At 32.1% G+C, this 25,508-nt stretch overlaps 1 protein-coding gene across 2 annotated transcripts; it reads left to right on the top strand.

The window, feature by feature from the left end:
- Positions 1-1,588: 1,588 nt before the first annotated feature.
- Positions 1,589-24,908, top strand: LOC126890595 (zinc finger protein 239-like). 2 transcript variants are annotated; one of them, XM_050659665.1, is made up of 3 exons: positions 1,589-1,712; positions 1,881-2,210; positions 23,552-24,908. In XM_050659665.1, exons 2-3 carry the CDS (start codon positions 1,910-1,912, stop codon positions 24,493-24,495), a joined length of 1,245 nt encoding a protein of 414 aa, XP_050515622.1. In that variant the 5' UTR covers positions 1,589-1,712; positions 1,881-1,909; the 3' UTR covers positions 24,496-24,908. The 2 variants fall into 2 exon arrangements, with proteins under 2 accessions (XP_050515622.1, XP_050515623.1); XM_050659666.1 differs by lacking the exon at positions 23,552-24,908 and adding an exon at positions 11,665-12,675 and having other exon boundaries at positions 1,591-1,712.
- Positions 24,909-25,508: the final 600 nt, after the last annotated feature.

Here is a 25,508-nt window from a genome sequence, read left to right as displayed (position 1 = left end):
TAGCTTATTCCTGGTCTATACTTAGCAATTCATTTTCAAAATTGTCTTCATTTTCATCTCTCTCTATGTTATAAATATATTGCTTCAGTGTAGGACAACTGAATCAATGTAATCATTTTGTTTTCTGCTATATACAAAAAGGGATGTATTTGCGGACTCATTAAAAAAGTAACAACCCATTGCTATGATCTGAATTTAAACAGCAATAATACAGAATTACTTATATTTGGCACAAAAAAATATTAGTAAGAAGGTACCTATTTAAAACATATCCGGGGAGTATTACGAAATTCTCAGAATATAAAATCAGTCTTCCTATATTCTATTTTTTTTAGAATTTCATGATACACCCAGTATGTTTTGGATACTTAACAGCAGCTTTTTTTCAAGGTAGGTATCATCTACTGTTTCTGAGAACCATGTGCATACATAATTCTAGTTACTACCTACATATATCAATACCTTTCATTTTGGAATCGTAAAATATTTGGCAATTCAAAGAAATGATGGGATAAGAAACTATTCTATTTTTATTTTTTACAACTTGTTTTCCTTTGTAAATGAATATAGTTGGGTAGGTATACAATAATACATACCTATTATAATTTTTTCAAATTATAACCCATCTTTAATTTAATATCTAATAACTCTGCTTAAAAAATTACAGTAGGTAGGTATGTATAAAAACAAAATAACATAAAATTTGTGATTGAGAATTTTTAGAAAGAACAAAATTTTACTTTTGCAATAAATTCAATCAGACCCTCAAGATTTTAGGTTATATTTTTAGTTTCCTGGTAATCAGAAACCATGAAATATACGAAAATCAAAGTTTATCTGCCAGATAACTTCTTATTCGGTACTTTATTCGGCAGTTAAATATTTGATATTTAACGTCAATTTATCTGCCGGATAACTTTATTCCAGAGTGAAAAGACGCTACTTTTTTTATCTGTCAGATAAACTTCCCGTTAACTATTTATCCGGAGGTGAAAAGACCGGGCCTTAATCTGTTACATTCTACTCTATTCTGTTTTAAATCAAATACTTTATTAGTAAGTATCTACATATATATTACATCTATTCTATTATATTCTACTCTATTCTATTTCAGTTTATTTTATACTATATATCTATTCTAATCTATCTCTCTATTTTATTTATTTTATTAATCTGTTCTATTCTATTCTGTTTCAAATCAAACACTTTACTCAAACAAAGAAACAAACGACATTCAAAAGCTTCTAATAAAAAAATCATTGCATTGGTACTACTGAAAATATTGACATTTTTACAACATTTATTCCAAGTTCCTTCAATTTTTTTGAGGACAAGAAAATTTTGCTTTCAAGAAATTCACGAATTTATTGGCGTCAAGTTAATAACGAACAAACTTGGATGTCAAATTGTGCTTTGAGAACATGTCAAATTTGGCCTTGAATAACTTGGTCAATTTATTGTTCAATTTATTGTTGATGTAAAGTGCACTTTACACCTATCTGCCTTCCAGCCGTGACAGAAACGTCAACGTCTTGGAATGCCCTATTAGTTGACACGTTGGACTTTGACATGACATATTGACATTTGTTTTAATTGTCAAATTATGGTGTCACTGGCCATGGTACAAAATTTGTACTATTTATTTTAAAAAGAGGAAATTAACTTAGATTAACTAATAAAAAGACCATTACATTAAAACTAATTTATTAAAGGTACCTAATCTATGGTTATTTGTCCAATTTATTTTGAGCTCCATACCTTTTAGTTGGATTGGATTATTTAAAAAATACAAGGTTATTCACATTAATATAAGGAAAAAAACTATTTCATTGGTACACACAATATCCTTTAAAAACTAATTTAAACCATTAATTTTTTAGTAAACAAAATTTGGATTTCCATTAATAATATGGAAAGAAAAGATGAAAATGAAGATATGGTAACAGATATCAAGGTTGAAAATAGTATTTTAGTCAAGCCTGAATTAATAAAAAGTGAACCTCTTCCAGTTGATCTAGATAAATATGTTGAAGACTGTGGACATGAAGGTTCTGATATTAGTTTGGACCAACTTAAAACAGAATTACCAGTTGAATGTAAGACATTTGAACAGGATCAAGATGATTTAGCACAATTCCAGTGTTTTAATAGTGATGTTGATAGTATAAAATCAGAGCTTTCTGCTAAAGGAAGTCAAAGCAGTGAACATGGTATGTATGTTTACAATACAAAGGATTGTGAAATTATATTTAAATTTTCTTTGAAATAAGAATTTCTATTATTCATTTACCTACTTAACCCGGAATTGGTCGCTATATGAGACTTTCTCCCACGGTTTCAGAATATTTCACACAACTTTTTCTCTGGTAAATTAGACACCCAATAGTTCCTTCTAGTCTCCTAACTATCCTCCCTCTATTGGGACTGTGCAAGTTTTTAAATGCCACATCTGGTTTCATAGCTCGGCAACATTTTTCTCACTTTTAATTATATTGGCCAATTATATTAGTCCTGGTTGGTGGATAATTGTCAAGGCCATATCCTAAAAAAAAATATAAGAAAAAGTAAGATTTAGGTTATGTTATTAAAAGGTAAACAATTGTATGTAGTAAATAAAATTAATTATTAAAATGCAGTACTGCAAGCAAAATACAATTAATTAAATCTGTGGCTTGGAGCTAAAAGGGCCAATGTCAATTTTTTGCTGTTTTGAGTAGACCAGTGCATTAAACAATGTTTGATACATAAACCACATTCACATAGCAAATTCCTAACTATAAACAAACGCATGTGTTACTATTCGCCGTCTCATTCGTCAAGAGGCTGTTAAATGTAATTTATTGCCCTAAACGAGGCGGATTCTCATTTTACAGGTCTAAACTGGTCAGTCTGCAAATTCAAATTGTAGGTAGCGTGTTGGTTTTTAAGATACATTTCAGGACGACCCTGTTTAGCTTCCATGCGCGTTTGTTTACAGTTGGGAATCTATAAAGTGAATGGACTGTACTTTCATATGCTAAAAACGCCAATGTCAAATTCAACCAGAAAGCCGTAATATTAGTGTAATCGTTGCCAATGTCATAATGAAATAATTCACATCAGTTTTGGTTAAAGGGGCCAAACTTGACATTGGCCCTTTTATTGATTGGTGATATTGTTATTTAGCTTTAATATTCAGTGGGCCAGTATATACATTGGCCCTTTAATCAATGACTGACATTATTATTTAGTGGAATATTCAGTGGGTCAATGTATACATTGGTGCTTCTAGCTTCAATTGACACATATCTACACCTGTTGTGACATCAGCAATATCGGCGCTGTCAGTGAGTTTTGGAATTAGTAAAATAGATATTAATTTAAGGCCAAAAAAGAGTAGGTATTAGGTAGGTTATTAATTCATACAGAATCAGCGTCAGTCAGAAATAATGGACTCGCTGAAAATACAGATTCTAGTGATCCACAACCGTTTGAAGATAGTGATGATTAATATGTACCAACAGACGACCAGTATGTAGTCGAGCAGTTTGAAGGTATTGGCAATATAACTTTAGTAGATAGTAACAGAGGAAGAAGAAAACAAGACAAAGAAGACATTGCAAGAAAATGAAAGCGCAATCCTCCCAATTGGACATGGAACGTGAGAAAATCACTAAAATCAGAAGGTAAAGGGTTTAAGTCGGTTTCGGGAAAAACAATACCAGCTAAGCATCTAAAGGCGCACCTGTTGGAACAAGTCGATAGCAAATTTTATTTTATTTTATTTATATACAGTTACAACCATTTATAGAAAAAAAAACAATAGATTAAAATATAAATTACATACAATAAAGAGGACAAAAAATACAAATTATCAATATAAATATGATACCAATACAAATTACACAAATAATCATACCTAAGGACATTAATTAGTGTGGTCGGCGGACATAAGCAGACAAGTCACTTTTGAGTTTATTATTATCATTATTATTTTTACAGCACAATAAGTCTTAGTTAATGTTTACTAAAACCTGACTCAGGAACTTGCTATAAGTTTGAAAAAGGTCAATGTTAAGGTGTTGGTTTGCTAGTCTGGCAATTCTAGTGAGGTAGTTGTTAAAACCATAGTTAGTACAGTGGATTGGGTAATGGAAACCAACTGTAGCCCTGGTTGTTCTTAGTGGGACATGAATATTAATTTTTTGAAGAAGCTCTGGAGTTCCAGTTTTTCCATGTAGGATGTTGTGGAAAGTGATGAGATCCCTTCTCTTATGACGAGCAGTGATTGGTGCCATATTTAGGATACAGTAGAACCTCAATTATCAGTCAGGGCACCGGACCAAGGGTATGACGGATAATCGAAAAGACGGTTAACAGAACATTAAAAAAAAATTAAAAATTCATAGTATGACTCTCAAATTTCATTTGTATGGTTTGTTTGACAATATAAGAGAGATTTGTATTTATACAATCGAATCAATTTAAAATATTCTGAAATCTTTGTTTGTTTTACTGTTGCTTCGCATTTTGCGACAGCTGAATTTTTTAATCGGCACATGATCATGCAATCTACTTTATTGGCTTCTTCTTTTTGAGAATACCACTCAATTAATTATTGCATATTATGCGATGCAGCTTTTCTAGATTATTTACGCAAATCTTTGTTAGTTACAATAAGTTCATTAACATAGCTACAGTCAAATTCCAAGTCTGTGTCAGCTTGTTTTGGTCTGCCTTTGTTGCCATTTCAACGATTTCTTTATCTGTCAGCAACTTTTTTTTTCATTTTTTACATTGAAATTTTTGCTTATGTAGTAAATACAACTTCTGTATGTACCCTGATGGTTAACAGAGGTGACAGTTAATGGAGAGATGGATACTCGAGGTTCCACTGTATTAAGAATATCTGCATCATTGTAGTTGTCCAAGATATTAAGTCTGTATGCAATTTGCTTTAAAAATTTATGTTCAACTAACTGAAGAGCATTAGTATGCACTCCATAAAAAGAAGACCATACACAGGAGGCATACTCAAGATGGGGACGGACCAAGGCACAGTAGAGGGTTTTTAAAGCTGTAATATTTGTGAAGTCCTGGGTACATCTTCTAATAAAACCAAGCATCTGGAAAGCCTTATGAACAACATTCTCCAGATGATGAGAAAGCTGTAAGTTTGTATCAAGGGTAACCCCCCAAGTCTTTAAAAAGGGGAGTTCTTTCGAGAGTATAGTGACCAATATTGTAGTCAAAAACAATAGCATTTCTGGAACGGGAAAAAATCATAGTTTTACATTTAGTTGCATTAAGTTCCACTCTAGCAAGTCATTTAAATCGTACTGTAGTTTTTCACAATCCTCTGGGGATTTAATCACACAGCTTAATTTTAGATCATCAGCAAAGATCAAAAATAAACTGATTGCGAAGCATTCATTTATGTCGTTTATGAAAATATTAAACAAGAGTGGCCCAAGGTGAGAGCCTTGAGGCACTCCTGATGGAACTTGGATAATTTTAGAAAGAAAAGTGCCAATTTTATCAATCAGTCTACAATCAGATAAGTAGTTTTGGAACCATGACAATAAAGGCTCATCAATCCCAATCAGTTTTAACTTATGCAACAAAATATTATGTGGCACCCTGTCGAACGCCTTGGAGAAGTCAGTGTATATTGTATCCACTTGATACCCCTTCTCCAAGACGTCCAGCAAGAAGTCCACCTGACTAAGAAGATTTAATTCTGTAGATTTTCGTGGTCTAAACCCAAACTGTTGTTGGACTAGTAGAGGTTCAAATAGAGGGGTTAAAATGTCGCATACCAGACTTTCAAATAAATACCTTGGGGATTGCGCTGATTATACTGATGGGACGATAGTTTGTTACACAGGTTTTGTCACCGGATTTAAAGATGGGCTTTAGAAAGCTGTCTTTCCAGTAGTCAGGGAAGATTCCAGTTTGGAGGGAGAGCTTGAAAATGTGGTACAATGGTCTTGAAAGAATAAAGGAGCATTTTTTTAAGAATAAGGTAGGTAGCCCATCTGGTCCAGGCCCTTTGTTAACATCCAAAGAAGAGAGTTTACTAAATAGATCTATTTTAATATCAAGGTGTGGAATATGGTTATTGGATGTGGATATTTCATGAGTGGGAATGTTAACATTATCATGTGAGCACATTGTCGAAAAATAATCAGCAAACATGTTCGATATTTCCTCCCCAGAACAACTAGTCATCCAAATATTTAAGTGTATTTGGAAAAGAACTGCTTTTCCTTTTATTGTTAACAAATGACCAAAATTTTTTTATGTTAAAGCTAATAACTGTTTCAGTACAGTGCACATATTGAGCATAGCATTCGTGCTTCAGATTTTTGCATAGTTGTCTCAACCTAGAAAACCTAAAAAAAGAATGTGTGTACTTTGTACGCACGTAAGAAGTTATACTTCTATTAGATGATTTCAAAGAAATCAATATACTTTAAACAGTTTCTCTACTACTTTCCAAAAATTTTTATTAAAACAATACCAAAAATTTAAAAAATAAAAGAATAAAACACACAAACACATTGAAAAATGCCACAAATTATTTCTGAACAATAATTGTTGCCAAAAATTTTAATTAAATACGTATTTTCTGAAAAAGATTATATAATAATATACTTACAGTCATAAAATCTATAAAAAAAATAAAAAAATAATAACTTGCATTGGGGCTTGAACCCACTTCCCGTCTATCACGTCGTACGAAAGTCGAAGCGATTTCCCACTGCGCCACCTTCGCGTATACGTCATGTGGGAATATGCACAAACTGAACGTTTACACCATAAACTGTTGAAGATAATTTTTTATTGGAATACAACTGAAACATTTAGAATTACGTACCTGTGGCTTTTCAAAACTATTTAAAAAGTCACTACAATTATAAATTTAATTTTATTTCTGTCCTCACAACAATAAAAACTAATATAAGTATACAACATTTTTGTTTACTGATAACCTCCATATTGAACAATTATTAACAGATCATTTCAACACCCACTCAGAGCCCGTATAACGACTAATACCATACTGTCGGTGTGCGCATGCGCCCAGAAAAATAAAAATTCACTCCCAATCGCGCCTAAAGAAGTATAACTTCAAAAATTTTATGGAAGAACAGAAAAATAAGTACCAACGGTTGAGACATAATGAAGGAAACTAAAGCAGACTAACAAATGTGTAATTGCAAATAATAATATACTGAAATACTTTCCAGATGAAGCTCAGGAGGAAGAAAGTGATTTCTTAGGATAAGGAAAGTTTCTTGAAACAGTTTCTCCCTTTAAATTAATAATAATAATTTTATTTTTATGCATCTTTTACTACCATTTGTATCTTCCTATTATTAATTTTTATTTCTGTCATTTTTGTCTACAATTAACTATGTTGCTACATAATAAACTATTCGTATAAAGCCACTATGTTTATTATTGGTCTAGTTATAATGGCCAATGTCTCAAAAGAAAATAAATACAAATAAAAAAATTTAGGGAATGAGAGCCAATGTCATTTTTTTTTCGAAATTTGTAAATCCAGAAAAAAAATAAAAACACATGCTTATTCTGTTCAAATATATTATCCTCTGGCCAAAATTTGGTGAGTACAGCCTGCATTACAATGAAACTATAAATAAAAGTATTTTTGACAAAAACTTCACCTGCAGTTTTCTCAAATGTAAAGATTTTGACATTGGCCCTTTTAGAACCAATCCACAGAAATATACTTTTATATAATAATTGCATATCATATCAATATTGTGAGCAATATATAATGTTTCTTCTTCAATGACAGTAGGTATGAAATATACGTCAATTTGACAATTTCAATTGACAATATGAATTATTTAAGAAAGTTGTAAAATGTCTTCGCTATTTGCGCACGATCGTTTCTTGTATCCCCTACAAGTACTTGCACACCGCGAATAATCTAATAGCATTGTTTAAAAAAGAACACAAAAAGAAACAATGATAATAGACTCGTCAGCTCAGATGGTGGTTTAGTTGTCTTAGTATTTCCTAATTGTTAAGTCAGTGTATGTTATTACTAATGGTACTACAGTGATAACTTGGCAACAAGCTAATTGGCTGATAATTCTCCATCTGTGTCATACTTCCTTTCTTGTGTAAAGGTCTAATTACTGCTTATTTTAGTATATCAGGGAACACACCTGATTTGAAAGAAGTATTTACTGTATATGCTACTGGTATGACAATCTCATTTACACATCTTTTAATGACTGATGTTGAAATTTCATCATCACCACTACTCTCTTTATTTTTCAAACCTTTTATTATTAAAGCAATTTCTTCCCGAGTTACAGGACTTAAGTACATAGATCTATTCGCTTGTTCTATAGATGATTCATGACAGTCTGTGAAAAATTCAGATACCAACAGTGACACACAATTTAAAAAATAGTTGTTAACATTATTTGCTACTATAGTACCTTCTACTGGGATCTGAATTTCCTGCTGTGTTGTTGAATCACCCTTTATGCCATTAATTATATTGACAATACTGTTTTAACTTTGCTATCAGATTGATCTGTTTTTTGTTTAAATTTTTTCGCTTTATTTTGTGCCAAAATTCTTTCATAATTCTTTTTTTGCATTTTTATAGTCTTGTTTAAATGTATTATCATTAGGACTAATGACATAACGGATATGAACTCGTCTCTTTGCAGCATCTAGTTCTTCATCCCTAATATACTTAATTCATATGAGTATATCAACTACTACAATACCAAATTAAATAAACCCCATAATAGGTAGGTACAGATATTTGAAAATTTTGTTTTGTAATGTACAGTTGAGTCCAGGGTTCTTTACCCGTTCAAAAAATGCCAATAGTATGGTATAACTAGACCCAAACCCAGACATCCAAAGTGAAAGTTATCCTGCAACACCAAATTGTTCTATATGGTCCACATAATGTTCAGAAAAAAGTCACACCATTTTGAGCGTCGGGTTTGGAGGGGGTGAGGGGGAGAAATCGGTAAATTCGTAGTTTTTTACGTTTTTCGTCAATATTTGTAAAACTATGCAGTTTAGCATGAACAACCTTCTATACAAAAATATTCTACATTGAATTTGAAATTAAAAAAGGCCCTATGCATAATCCTTCTAAAATGAACGGTTCCAAAGTTACAGAGATAGTATATTATAATTGGTCCAAATAAAGGCCTAACCCAGACATCCAAAGTAAAAGTTTTCCTCCAACACAAAATTGTTCTATATGGTCCACATATCGTGCAGTAAAAAGTTACACCAATTTGAGCGTCCGGTTTGGGGGGGAGATGGGGGAGAAGTCGGTAAATTAATAGTTATTTTACGTTTTTCGTCAATATTGCTAAAACTATGCTTTAGCGTAAATTATGTTCTATACAAAAATTTTCTACATAAAATTTAAAACAAAAAAGGTCCAATACATAATTGTCATAAAATCAACGGTTCCAGAGTTACGGAGGGTGAAAAGTGGAGATTTAATATACTTTTTATATTTTCTGGGCAATTTATAATATTATTACTGACGAAAGAAATTTTTTTGTAAATAAAATTTGCTATTTCAGTGGCCGATTCTATGTTAGTGATAAGCCCTTGAAGAAACGTCAACCTCACCACCCAAAATCATCATCAATTGCCCAAATAATATAAAAAGTATCGAAAACCTCCACTTTTCACCCTCCGTAACTCTGGAACCGTTGATTTTATAACAATTATGTGTAGGACCTTTTTTGTTTTAAATTTTATGTAGAACATTGTTTACAAGCTAAAGCATAGTTTTAGAACTATTGACGAAAACCGTAAAAAAACTACTAATTTACCGACTTCTCCCCCATCTCCCCCCAAACCGGACGCTCAAAATGATTTAACTTTCTACTGAACAATATGTGGACCATATCGAACAATTTGGTGTTGGAGGAAAACTTTTACTTTGGATGTCTAGGTGAGGCGTTTTTTTGGACCAATTACACTATACTACCTCCATAACATTGGAACCGTTCATTTTAGAAGGATTATGCATAGGACCTTTTTTATTTCAAATTTAATATAGAATATGTTTGTATAGAAGGTTGTTCATGCTAAACCGCATAGTTTTAGAAATATTGACGAAAAACATAAAAAAATACGAATTTACCGATTTCTCCCCCCTCTTCCCCCCAAACCCGACCTTAAAATGGTGTGACTTTTTATTGAACAGTATGTGGACCATATAGAACAATTTGGTGTTGGAGGAAAACTTTCACTTTGGATGTCTGGGTTATTATTTGGATCAATTTTATCATACTACAAATTCCATAGAGACTATTAAAATATAACGATGTTGATCTGGTTGCAATACAAGAAACACACAGAAAACAAATTCCAATTGATTTCAAGAGGAAAAATCTGCGGCTATGATCTACTGGGTAACCAACTGGTTACCAACTAATTTTTTGCTTATTATAATTAATTATTTATAATGTATTTTTATTTTTATTTATATAAAAAAATTGTGATATATAGCCATACGCTAAATAAAAATAAATACCCGTGCGTCATCATTTAAAGCATACAAAATAAGTCGGAAATTTACTAAACGCAACAGCAAGTGACAAGAAGTGGCTAGAGCTCCGATCACAGGTTGTATTATTAAATTTGACGTTATCAAATAAATATAAGGGCAAATGTAAGTTTTGCTTTAAAATTTTTCTGCAGAATTACAGCTACATTTGAAGTAGCTTAATAAATTCTGTTATTATCATTAGTGATTAATAAATAAATGAGTGTCTCATATCAAACAACGACATGTGTAAAAAAATAACAATTTAGTTAGTAGTAGTTTCTTATAGAATTTTTCCTGTTCTTTTCAACGGTGATAATAGTTTCCTTCAAATACGGACGCAAATACGTTATTTTTAGCTTCACAGTTGAATGTTTGTTTCAAAAACGGACTCCTGTTATGAAGGTTTATTTCAAAAACGGACATCTCCCCTACATCCCAATGATAATGCTGTATTGTGATCACATGACTGCGAAATCAACAAATCAACTAAAACTATAGGGAGTGAGATTTACATTCTATAAAAAAACCCATTTATCTCAATTTTTCTCGAATGACACATGTCCGCCTTTGATAATAATATGAGGCCACTCAAATAAACAATTTATAAAAAAATCCAGTAACATATTTAATGCGGTTAGCTTTGTATGTTGTAAAAATTAATTGCAAAATAAAATAATACACTTACCATAAAATTTCAAACTCCAATATAAAATTTGTGAAAACAACTATTTGTGTAATACAAAAAACTTCAAAATGCAAAAATTCGACAAAAATCAGCAAACAATTCAACAGACTGACAGACACAAAAGTAAATAAACCAGAAACGTCACAAATTGTAATACTTAAAATCTGAAAACATCCCCAATCGTCTTTTTTGTACCTATCTCTTTTCAATGTACTGATTCTAGGGCTTTCATGAAAATAACATGTGTTTTTACTTAATAACAGGCGGTAGCCAGTTTGTCATTAGTTTCATGGGGGAGAATGATGCTAGATAAAAAGTATGTGTTTTATCTCGCCAGGTATTAATGACGCACGGTTAAAGAATTGTGGACTCAAGTGTATGCATTAAGCTTTTTTGTATATTTTGGTTTTTATTTTAGATTTTCCCTGGGAGAAGGACACTTTGGAAATTATGAAAACATTGGAAGTACATTCATCTAATAAAGAACAACACACAAGTCGAGCTGCAGAAGAAAAAACATTAAAATGTGCAATTTGTGAGAAGAAGTTTAGCAGAAAAGATAATTTAAATGTACACATGAAAATTCATACTGGAGAAAAACCTTACAAGTGTGAGATTTGTTTAAAGCAGTTTACTCGAGCAGATATTTTGAAAACACATTTGCGAATGCACACTGGGGAAAAACCTTACAAGTGTGAAACCTGTTTAAAGCATTTTATTACTACAAGTAGTTTAAACAGACATTTGAGAATTCATTTTGCAGAAAAACCTTTTGTGTGCGACATTTGTTTTAAGCAGTTTTCTGAAAAAAGTACTTTGAAACGTCATATACTATTGCACACTGGAGAAAAAGCTTATGAGTGTGAAATTTGTTTTCGGCAGTTTTCTCAAAAAGGTAGTTTGAAAAGTCACATAATAGTGCACACTGGAGAAAAACCTCACAAGTGTGAAATTTGTTTTAAACAGTTTAGCGAAGCAGGTAGTTTGAAAAGACATATGAGAGTGCACACTGCAGAAAAACCTCACAAATGTGAAATCTGTTTTAAACAGTTTAGCGAAGCAGGTAGTTTGAGCAGACATATGAGATTGCACACTGGAGAAAAGCCTTACGAGTGTGAAGTGTGTTTGAAGCAGTTTACTACAGCAAGTCAGTTGAAAGTACATTTGAGAGTGCACACTGGAAAAAAAACTCACAAGTTGTGAAATTTATTTGCAGCAGGTACAGTGGAACCCCGATAAGTCGGCCCCTGATAACGCGGAAGTCCGGCTAACCCGGACCGATTTTCATCAGACAAAATAAACATTTTTTCACTTTGACTGAGTTTTTTACCAAGAAATAAATAATACTGTAGACAACTGTATGTAATTTAGCTGTACTGTGCATAATGTATTTCATGTTTTTGCAATTATAATGTGTATTTGTTTATTATTTGTATGTATTTTTTATAATTTTTACCATATTCTCCGGCTAACACGGATTTTCGATAACCCGGATCGACCGCGGTTCCGATTAATCGGAGTTATCGAGATTCCACTGTACAGGGTCATTCACTATATTTTGATCCCCCTGTAAACTGCTGTATTTACAGAATTAGAAAAAAACGTAAAATACAAAAGTTATTCGATTTTTAAATTATAATTTTTTGATATGTATCGTACTAGTGACGTCATCCATTTGGGCATGATGAGAATCGACTATTTTTTAAATGTGAATAGGGGTCGAAGGCTAGCTCATTTGAAAGGTTATTCAATTCCCTATTCAGTAATATACGCATTAACATGATTAATTATTAGGGAGCGGATTTTATGCTAAATGCATGTTTCGCATATTTAAGAACTTTACCAAATTTTGAATATGTTTAAAGAAACGTGCATATTATGTGTCTATTTAAAAACATTTTTGTTCAAACGAAAAAGTTCTAAATTTTTTTTATTCGACACAAAATGCTGTCATATCTTTTCGAGAACTACCTGAAGTCGGTGCAACCTTTTCTGTTTTTCTGAGAAAACACCCGATCTTTACCCACAAAGTGCGTATAGTACCTAAGCCCTTAAAATAAAATGATTGTAGGATATTAAATACCCTATTATTAAGAGAATATCTACACCACAAAAACATCGTTTTACGATTCTATAACGGAAATTTAAATATGATTTAAATAAGATCCCCTAAATCAGTAAAATTAATCACCTTTAGTCGGTCAATGCGAATGTTTAGTTATTGTGAAAAGTACTTATTTTTGTGAATAGTGCAATATGCCGAAAGATTCTAGCCTGGTTTATTCCCGGAGCAGAACCTATCCCCAGCTTCTTTACACCAATGGAAAAGTATTCTGCAAAGCATGTAGTAAAATGGTGAGTTTAAGATTGCTTTCTTCCTCTTTTTCCTTTAATAAATAAATATTTGGCTGCTTCCTCAACATTTTAAGTTTAAACAGTTTGAAAAAGTATGTGTTGTTGTCGTAGATACCATCTCAGCAAAAATTTTCGGTTGCACAACACGTCGGCACAGCACTACATATTAAGTCAAAATGCCAGAAAATGAGTGAATAGAAACTTGATCAGTTACCCAATGGCAGTAGACCGTTAAAGACTTCATACAATGAACAATATAAATTTAATTCAGATTTATGCGAGGCGATAATTTGTGCAAATATACCTTTGAAAAAACTAGAAAATCCTAGGTTTAAAAATTTTTTGGAAATATATTCCAAGAAAAGTGTACAGTGAGAAAAAATTACGTACCCCAAATTTACAACGACACCATAAAAAATCAATAAAATAGTGAAATATCTACTGATTAGTGGGGTAAAGCTCAATAGATCCCCTATCCCTATAGTAATAGATAGCGATAAAAGTTAATAACAAAAATCGTAGCCAACTTTGAGCATTTATATATATTCTCATTTTAGAATTAATTAAAATGTTACAGGGTGTTCGATAACATCGTGGCAGACCAAACTTATGTTTTTTTTAAATAGAACACCCTATATTTTACATGATATTCTAAATCTTCTTAACTTCCACATTGCAAAAATCTAAAGTTCTCCTTTGATATACAGGGTATTTACAAAGTTATAACCAATTTTCTATGAAAATCGTAACAAGTTCAGCTCCCTGTATAAATAAAAATAAGCACAAAAGGCAATGGTTTATTGATGCCATATTTTTTTTATTTATTGTCAAAATCTTTAAAAACGATTGACATTGCTAATTTTCTTTATATCGAGTACAGAGCGAGTCCAAACGGAAGTACATTATTTTCTCAGTAATTTTAAATGGAACACCCTGTATTTTATATCACTATTGAAAAGTACCATTATCCTACTTTAATTTGTATACAACATTCCCTATGTCTTAAATTTATTGGTTTTGTAGATATTTTCATTTTCCATTGGACCAGTAGCGTGGCTACCCAGATCACCAAAATTTAATAAACTGGACTGATTTTTTTGGGTTACGTTAAGAATGAAGGTTATAAAATACCTCCAACAACAAGGGATGAGATGAAAAATAGAATACAAAGTTTATTTCATAGTGTTAATTTACAAATGCTTCTTAGTGTAAGTAACTCATTCACTCAATTCATTTTGAACAAATTATGTAATTAAATATATAAAATATTTTACTAAAAGTAGCTTTTAATTTCTTCAAAACTGTTGTATTTTGTGTTCATGTTTTTTTTGTAAAATTTTTTACTGATAAATTATTTTTTGTTCTTTATTTGCTACATTGTTACATTTACATACAAAAGTAGTTTTTAATTGTTTGCAGAAAATGTTGTGTTTTGTGTTTGGGTTTATTTTTGCAAAATTTATAACTAATTAATTATTTTTCTTTCTTTATTTGTTACATTTACTTACAAAAGTAGTTTTTAATTGCTCCAAAAACGTTGTGGTTGTGATTTTTTTGTAAAATTTATTACTAATAAATTGTTTTTCTTTCTTTATTTGCTACATTGTTACCTACATTGATTACCGGATTGATAATCAGTAATCTTAAATTATTAGTTTGAAAAAATTCAGTCATGGCTGACTTAAAATTTGGAAAGATTTAGACCCATAATTAATAATTTGCTCTGAAAAAATGAAAATATCTCGAAAACTATTAAATTTAAACATAGGGAATATTATACAAAAATTAATGTACGGTAACGGTACTTTTCGATAGTGACATAAAATACAGGGTGTTCCGTTTAAAATTACTGAGAAAATAATGTACTCACGTTTTGACTTACCCTGTATTCGATATAAAGAAAAATAGCAATATCAATCATTCTTAAAATTTTTCACAATCAATAAAATAACATGGCACCAATAAACCACTGCTGTTGTGCTTAATTTTATTTATACAGGGACCTGAACTTTATACGATTTTCATAGAAAATTGGTTATCACTTTGTAAATAGCCTGTACAACATAACAATCGTTTATATTTTTGAGATGGGGAAGTCAAGAAAATTTCGAATATAAAATAAAATATAGGGTGTTCCATTTAAAAAAACATAAGTTTGGTCTGCCACGAGGTTATCGAACACCCTGTAACATTCTAACTAATTTCGTAATATAAATCTCAAAGTTGTCTAAAATTTTTGTTATTAACTTTTATTGCTATCTATTACCATAGCGGATCTATTGAACTTTACTCCACTAATCAATCACCCTGTATACATTTAGTTTATTTTAGATAGATACATATGTGGATTCTTAAAATGCGCATTTTTTTAAATTATTGTGCATATCTTGCGCATATTTCGTAATTATTCACTGCATATGTATGCGCATACTTCACCAAAATTGCTCGCATATAAATCCGCTCCGTATTAATTATACAGGGTGTACAAAAATATTTGTTTTAATTAAATTAATTGACACAAAAAGAATAATGTATGTAATTTATTTAATTCAGAATACATTCTACTGTTATCCTTCATGGTTTTTTGTAGACCACTTCTGTCAACTGAGTCTAAAAAAAATAAAATGAATGGTAATTTTTACAATTAAAAATCAAAAGAAATACCTACTTTTTACAGGTAATAATATGCATAAATAACTCGATTCATACTCTAGATACATTTATTGTTATTCATTCACCAAGATTATTTCTCGTTATCTCGTCGTTTACCTAGCACAGGTCAAGAAAACAAAGAATAAAGAAAATCAAAAACGGATTTTATAATACTTACAGAATTATTTACACAAAGTAGATTCAGAGCAAAACTAACAGACCGAAAAGAACAGCAGAAACCACTAATTTCCAACCACAAATTTTTAGGTTATGATATTACGATTACCACACCATGCGCCGTGCACAGATACACGCGCGGTTAATTTGAAAATGAACGTAATTAAGAATTATAAATGCCTCTCTTTGTTTTTGCACCAGGTTCTGTTTGCTTTTTAATTTTTAGGTTAAAAGTTGCAATAATAAATTATTTTTATTTGCTAAACAGAACTGATGATCCTTCACATAATCAAGATGAAATTGACGAAATTAACAAAAACATCAATAACAACCTTCTCGAAGCCGGACTACAGGTCTCAAAGAAAACAAGTACTAAAGAAGATAACATAAGCAACGAAACTAAACAACTAATGACGGAAAGACGACAACTACTAACGCAAAACAAACGCCATACTCAAGAATACATAGAACTTAATAAAACAATTAGAAAAGAACTAAAACGCGACTTACAAAAATGGAACGAGAACTTAATAGAGCGAGTCATTGAAAACAACAGAGGCTTAAAATGTTTAAGACCCGCACTGGATGTTCAAAAAATCATCAAAATTAAAGACGCCAACAGTAAGGAAGAGAAGGACAAATATAAAATAACAAAAATAGTCGAAGACTTCTACAAAAGCTTGTACAGCTCGCAAAGCCAGCCTAATGAATCAACAAAGGAGAACGTCAAAAGAAAAATAAAAAACGTGGGATCAGAGGTACTACCAAATATAAAGGGATTCGAAATAGAAAGAGCTTTAAAAGAACTAAAAAATAATAAAGCTCCAGGACAGGACGGTATAATTGCCGAGCTCTTGAAAACGAGCAAAACAGTAACAATCCCTATACTAACAGAGCTATTTAATAAATGTCTCCATAATAGCAAGATCCCTAAAGACTGGAACGAAAGTCTAGTAATACTTTTACACAAAAATGGGGACAAATGTGACCTACAGAATTATAGACCGATATCGATGCTCAGTCAAGTATACAAACTATTCATGAGAATTATTAACAACCGGTTGACCTACAAAATGGACAATTACCAACCAGTGGAACAGGCTGGCTTCCGCAAAGGATATAGTACATCAGACCATCTGCTGACAATGAGAACATTGATAGAGAAGGCAAATGAATACCAACTACCCGTATTTCTTGCCTTCGTAGACTATGAAAAGGCGTTTGATAGTATCGAGATGTGGGCCATAGAACAAGCTATTAATAATTGTAGAATAGATTCGAGATATAGACAACTAATACATAATATATATGAAAATGCAACTATGATAGTACAACTAGACGAAAATACAAATCTCATCCCTATCAAGAGAGGCGTGAGACAAGGAGACGTAATATCGCCAAAGCTTTTCAACCTAGCACTAGAAGACGTCTTCAAAACGACAAATTGGTCAACCTATGGCAAGAAGCTAAACCACCTCAGATTCGCTGACGACATTTTGATTATAGCGAGCTCATTCGAGGAACTGCAAATTATGATAGAGGAACTCGCAGGCTGCTCCCAATACGTCGGCCTGAAAATGAACATGAAGAAAACAGAAATAATGACAAACACAGATGACCCCAGACGCATAACTATAAATGGCAGTGAGATAGAAAAAGTCCAGGAATATATCTACCTAGGCCAAATCCTGAAACTTGACAAAGAAAACCAAAGTGCGGAAATTAATAGGAGAGCAAGACTAGCATGGGCAGGATTTAGAAAACTTGGTTGGATAGTTAAGAACCGCAAAATACCTCAATATTTGAGGACCAAAGTGTTCAACCAGTGCATCCTTCCTATCATGACATATGGGTGTCAAACCTGGACCCTAACCAAGGCAAATATGAATAAACTAGCCACAACACAAAGAGCTATGGAAAGAGCAATGTTAGATATACGACTGTCAGATAAAAAGAGGAACGACTGGGTAAGATCAAAAACAAAAGTCGAGGACATAACAAAAGTTGCCAAACTTAAATGGAGCTTCGCAGGCCACACTGTTAGACAAAAAGACCAACGTTGGAATGCAACGATACAACATTGGAGACCTTACCAAAGTAAACGACCGAGAGGAAGACCACAGATGAGATGGGTTGATGATATTAAAAGAGTAGCTGGAACGAATTGGAAATATGTTGCTCAGGATAGAGACCGATGGAAGGAGTTGGGAGAGGCCTATGTCCAAACGTGGACGATAGAAGGCTAAGAAGAAGAAACAGAACTGAGAATCCCATCAATACAGTAAATTTTAAAACTACTTTTTTTTAATTTTAACTACTAAGGTCTATAATATGAGAGAGCATCCTCTAATAGAACGTTTAGTATTTATTATTTGGCAGCTTAAAATATAGGACATTGGTACTATGTTCATATTATGGTAACATTCCAGGAATAATATAATCACATGTTCACCGAATGTTCCTTGAATGCCCAGGACATTCAAATATTAATAGAACTTTCGTAGTACATTCCTGAAATGTTTTGTGTTGTTAGGGTTACACCTGTGAAATTTGTTTTAAGTGCTTTTTCAGATAACTAGCTTGAAAAGACATTTAACACAGCATAATTGATAAAAACACATTGATAAAATAAATGGCTAGTAGACAATACACAAGAAAATTGGAACAGTTATAAAGTGACACAAAAACAAGTGAGATGAGATTAAAGAAAATAAAAATGAAGAGTGGGACACAATCCTCCGAAGATTAAAAAGAATAGGCATAAAATAAGTATTTTTACATCTAAGGATGTTTGTGACATTTTTTGCTATAGGTCTGCATCCCGCGTATGAAAAAAAAGTTGATTAATAGCAAGCTGAAAATTTGTTAATAGCTTAAGGGTTTCTAGTCGGACAAACTTTGATATATGGGAACTCTGGAACAGGGGAAGTTTTAACTGTGGAACAGGTTAAAAATTTGGAACGGTCAGACCACGAAAACGGCACATGTATTTTGTCCGACAGAACAGACTTAAACTCTCCGAACTGAGATAAAACTCTCATGCAAAAATCAGACTGCTATTTATCACCAAGTGGAAGTTTTAATGAGTGGAACATGTAGAATATGTCAAATGACAGGAATTATGACAGGTGATAAATAGTAGTCTGATTTTTGCATGAGAGTTTAAGGTGACACAGTAGCGATCAACAGGTAGCCAAAACGCGTTCCAAGATTGCGGCCGTAATTTTGAATATTTTTTCGAGATATTTGGCACACGTATTCGTAATATAATAAAGAATGGCGGTACAGAGCCCAATTTGAAAAATATATTAATATGTGGAAATTACTCTAATTAAATACAATATTAAAAAAACGAGCCTGTACCGCCATTAAGAACAACAACAAAATATACTTTCTTCAAATAAACTTTTTTATCCGATGCCTAGATTTTGTGTCATTTTGGAACTACTAATGAAATAAAAAATTTTTGTAGTTCCAAAATGACACAAAATCTAGGCATCGGATAAAAAAGTTTATTTGAAGAAAGTGTATTTTTTTGTTATTCTTAATGGCGGTACAGGCTTGTTTTTTAATATTGTATTTAATTACAGAGTAATTTCCACATATTAATATATTTTTCAAATTGGGCTCTGTACCGCCATTCTTTATTATATTACGAATACGTGTGCCAAATATCTCGAAAAAATATTCAAAATTAGAGCCGCAATCTTGGAACGCGTTTTGGCTACCTGTTGATCGCTACTGTTTCCTCTTAATCTCTGTTCGGAGAGTTTAAGTCTATTCTGTCTGACAAACTAAATGTGCCGTTTTCGTGGTCTGACCGTTCCAAATTTTTAACCTGTTCCACAATTAAAACTGCCCTTGTTCCAGTGTTCCCATGTATCAAAGTTTATCCGACTGGACACCCTTAAGCTATTAACCAATTTTCAGCTTGCTATTAATCAATTTTTTTTCATACGCGGGATCCAGACCTAGTATTTTATAATATTTATAGCATAAGAAATTTTAATGTATTTTGTAAGGAGATCGTTGCGTCGTTCGTTGGTCCAGGTAACTATCAGTCGAAGAAAAAAGAGTTCGCTTTTTTTAAGACATTTTTATTTGGAATCAAAACATACAGAAGATAAGGTAATTAGCCTTAATTACTCATTAATTTCGTTAACAAAATATATTTACAATCTACGCATCGGGCTTTCTGTTCGGACGATGTGACGATATTTTGTACATGAATGAATGATTTTGACAATCGCGCGAAATAGGAATTGCTTTTATTAATACGACATGAATGTATAAGGAACGGAGAGAAAGGAAATCCCGCTCAGCTCGCCGGATTGAAAAGACATATTAGGGATATACGATCACCGCTCATACAGCGGCGGCCGGCCAGGTGAAGTAGGTGAAGGTGATCTTCACCAAAAAATATAATCAAATTGAGACAAAAAAAATAAAAAAATATAAGTAGCATTATTATATCTAAATACTGAAATTAATTATAAACCTATTTTTTTTTAATTAATCCAAAAATTAAAACTGTAGGTCCTTGACGGTCAGATACTGACCTATGTCATTTTACTTCTATGACTCGAGCAGAGTTAGATGAAGGATGAAGACGTAGATGAAATTTCGGTTCTCGGCTGCACAAGCGTCAACGGTTGTCATGGCAACGTGACGTCATCATATTGGCACTGGTAGTACCCAAATTAGCAAGTGCAGATGAATTTAAAAATAAGTCCGCCGTATTCACCTAGTAAAATTTTAGTTGGATGCGTGCTATGATGGGCAGTATTCGTTTGTTTTTCTGAAGATGGAAGACCGCAAATCAGTTCAGCTGGCTAAAGGCTTTTTATGAGATTTAAATGATTTTGAGTTTACATTTTTAGCAGTTTTATCGACATTTTTGATATTATAACAGATATTTTATATGACGTTCTTAAAAAAAAAACGTCCCTAGATATTCATTTTTGTTTAAACTAGATAAAAAGGACTCGTCAATTAATACGTGATAAAAGAAGCGAATAATTTTTTAGTTTTATTTTTGACAAAGCAAGCACAATAACCGTTATTAATACTTTGAAAAGATCTACAGGTGTGATGATGGTATGAGCACGAATGCAAATTCTACCCAATTTTTTATTTAATATATATATTTTAATGGAAATGGATGTACATTTTCATGATTGTGATGAATTAAAATTCTTTGTGAATTGTGATTGTGATGAATAAGCTTAAGATACAACAAAGTTTGGGTCATACAGTTTGATCATTCCTTCCGACGCTTTTCAAAATTTATTTTGAGTTTTTGGCAAATATTTACTAAAATTCAAAGACTTAAAAGAGAGCTCTGCCTTTTTTATGCTGACGGAAATTTAAAAAATGGTAATTTGCAAGAAATGGTTATAAAATTACAACCAATTAAAGACATTGTTACAGAAGCCTATAACTTGTTTTGTTTAATTCTGACAATTCCATCGAATACCGTATCTGTAGAAAGAGAAGTTTTTCGTGCTTAAAAAGGCTAAAAACTTTTAGTTTAACTGTTATTGCACTCATAGAAAACTATTATATAAACTTATGCACAAGCATCCTTTCTACAAGATATCATTGATAGATTTGCTTCCATAAACGCTCAAAGACTCGACTTGATTTATAAAAATTAATTAAGTCAGTTTTATTAATCTATCTAATACATACTGCTTTTTTGTTTAAATATCTCTTCATCCTCGTCTCTAATATAAGTGCCATAAAAAAGTTTTCAAGTTGTTAAAACCCTAAACTCGTAAACATTTTTTAAACAATTTTTACTGAGATTTGGGCGCGTCATAGGTATAAGTATACCGAAATTTCTTTTGGGTCCGGCAGACTTTCCTCATCTTCACCACTTTTTTAGGCCACGAGCCGCCGCTGCGCTCATATAAGGAATGGTAAAAGGATAGGTAAGAAGAAAACTGTTTGATTCGCTCGGCTCACCAGGACAACAGCGGAAAATATTCGGGAAATACTACCTACATAAACTCACCTCTTATACGTCGCTGTTGTTTATTATTCTTCGATCAACGCTCCAAGAATAATCCTCAACTAGGTCTTTCGGTACGACTTTTATATCGTTCGAAACAGTACAAAAACATGTTTTACTTAAATCATTGGCGTACTCTAGACGATAAAATTATATTATCGTCACAATTTTTTAGCTATTAAATTTTTAGTTTTTAATAACAAAATCCATTGTAATGACATTGTTGTATACAAAAATCATCTATACCGATTAATATTTATAATATCTGATAATAATTTACTGATGATAGGCTGTTCTGAGATACTCTCTGTAGATATATCGCAACCTCAGTGCAAGACTGCAGTAAGTCAAAATAACTTATACGGTAGACTCCCGTAAGTTCGGCCACCTCGGGACCGGACCCTAGGCCGAACTTAAAAGTGGCCGAACTAACCGATGCTTATCTAAAAAATATCCATTTATTGTTATGGATCTAGCAAAAACAAAACACTTGTACATTAAGTAGAAGACAACACAGAGGAATACTCTGTCATATATTTAACAACAAATAAATTGTTTCTATTTATATATTTAACATATATTAAAAAATAGACCGTTACAAAAATACTATAAAACAAGACTTAGGTACAGAACTCTAGGCCTAATAAAATTTAAAAATATTATTGCACATTGGTGGTTTGGCTTCTTAAACACTTAAAAAAGTCATTTTTTTTGTCTGGATTTTCTTCTCTAATAATAATTTGTGATGTGCAAAGTGTGTCGCTTAGAGAGCCGGCCGGACTAAGCGGAGACCGAACTAACCGAGGCCGAACGTACGGGAGTCTACTGTAATTGACTTACAACAGTTTTGCACTGAGGGTGCGATATGTATTTGTTAAAAATACTTTCAAAAATATTATCTTCTCTAATAAGTTGTTATGGTTTGGATTTATATGTCAATATCTAAAATCTGAAATATATGAGGTATTTATGAGAATTAGAATTCGTATGAGTATAACATTTACAATACTAAATTGAATAAACCCCCCAATAGGTACTGATATTTGAAAATTTTCTGTTCTGTAATTTATGCATTAAGCTTTTTTGTACATTTTGGTTTTTATTTTAGATTTTCCCCGGGAAAAGGAGACTTTGGAAATTATGAAAACAGAAGTACATTCACCTAATAAAGAACAACATACAAGTCAAGCTGTAGAAGAAAAAACATTAAAATGTGAAATTTGTGAGAAGCAGTTTAGCAGAAAACATAATTTAAAAGTGCACATGAATAGTCATACTGGGGAAAAACCTTACAAGTGTGAAACCTGTTTAAAACAGTGTTTTACTAAAAGTAGTTTAAACAGACATTTGAGAATTCACTTTGGAGAAAAGCCTTTTGTGTGCGACATTTGTTTTAAGCAGTTTTCTGAAAAAGGTACTTTGAAAAGGCATATACTAATAGTGCACACTGGAGAAAAAGCTTACGAGTGTGAAGTTTGTTTTAAACAGTTTTCTTATAAAACTAGTTTGAACAAACATTTGAGAGTGCATACTGGAGAACAGCCTTACCGGTGTGAGACTTGTTTAAAGCAGTTTAATAGTACAGGTGATTTAAAAAGACATTTGACAACGCACACTGGAGAAAAGCCTTACGAGTGTGAAATTTGTTTTAAACAGTTTTCTGGCAAAGGTGATTTGAAAAAACATTTGAGAGTTCATAGTGAGGAAAAACCTTACAAGTGTGAAACTTGTTTAAAGCAGTTCATTTCCACAGGTGATTTAAAAAGACATTTGAGAACGCACACTGGAGAAAAGCCTTACGAGTGTGACATTTGTTTTAAACAGTTTAGCGAAGCAGGTAGTTTAAAAAGACATATGAGAGTGCACACTGGAGAAAAACCTCACAAGTGTGAAATTTGTTTTAAACAGTTTAGCGATGCAGGTAGTTTTAACAGACATATGAGATTGCACACTGGAGAAAAACCTCACAGGTGTGAACTTTGTTTTAAGCAGTTTATCACTGCAGGTGATTTGAAAAGACATTTGAGAGTGCACACTGGAGAAAAACCTTAACGCTAGTTTTCACGCTACGTTTTCTTGTACGTTTTGTGGGTCATGCCACGATACACGTACAGACGGTATACAGGTGCGCATCTCTCGCTGATGTGACTAGAGATTTAACATATCGGAAAAAAACGGGAAAAACAGGTTTTTTCCGTTTTTTTCCAGACCATTGGAAAAATTGGAATAAATGGGAAAATTTGAATATTTTTTAATGGAGATTTGAAACGTGAAAAAATACAAATTTTAAAGTTTTTTAAATACATTTTGTAAAAATAAATGGAGGAATATCTTTAAAAATATTTAATAATATCTCTCACATATAAGTACATATATATGTATACCTATAGGGTCAAAAATTATAATTTTTATCTAATAGTGGAAAGTATAAAAACCGAAACTACAAAGGTTAACTACATTATTTAATCAAAGCGCTCAGTCGTATATTTTCATCTTAGTCGGAATCTGAATCATAGACCAAGCATCTGATTCAGACTCGATCTCCGCTTCATCATCCTGGACGGAAAAAACAACCAGATTGTTTCTGCAAGATTCTGGAAATATAATATATACCAAAAGAGCTTTTACATCATGAAGCTATTTAATTATTGATAAATAATTACTAATTTAAAATTTTAGTTGAAAATTACAGTTTTTGTTGGAAAAACCCGCATTTTCCGAGGAAAGTTTTTGTCGAAGTAAATCGGGCAAAACATTTCTCTATGCAGAATTTAATTACGGTAAATTTTTATTTGGGTGTTTTTGGTGTAAAGGTAAAATCTTTGGAGTTATAGCTTATAGAGCAAGAATTGAAAAAAACACGATTTTCGGGCGTCATTTTGTTTATAAAAAAGTAGCACACTATCTGCGGACTTTGCATATTATTAATATATAGGATCATAAGATTCGATTCCAGCAATAAAATTACAAAAATAACTTTTCCCAAAAATGGCCTATTCTCCGATAATCCGCCCATACTATTGTAATTGAATGAGTATACAGTATATTATACAGAATGAGTATAC

The sequence above is a fragment of the Diabrotica virgifera genome, chromosome 8 (genome assembly GCF_917563875.1).
Source record: "Diabrotica virgifera virgifera chromosome 8, PGI_DIABVI_V3a".
Classification (NCBI taxonomy): domain Eukaryota; kingdom Metazoa; phylum Arthropoda; class Insecta; order Coleoptera; family Chrysomelidae; genus Diabrotica; species Diabrotica virgifera.
The sequence above is the reverse complement of the archived record's forward strand: the minus strand, read 5'-3'. Positions and strand labels throughout refer to the sequence as shown.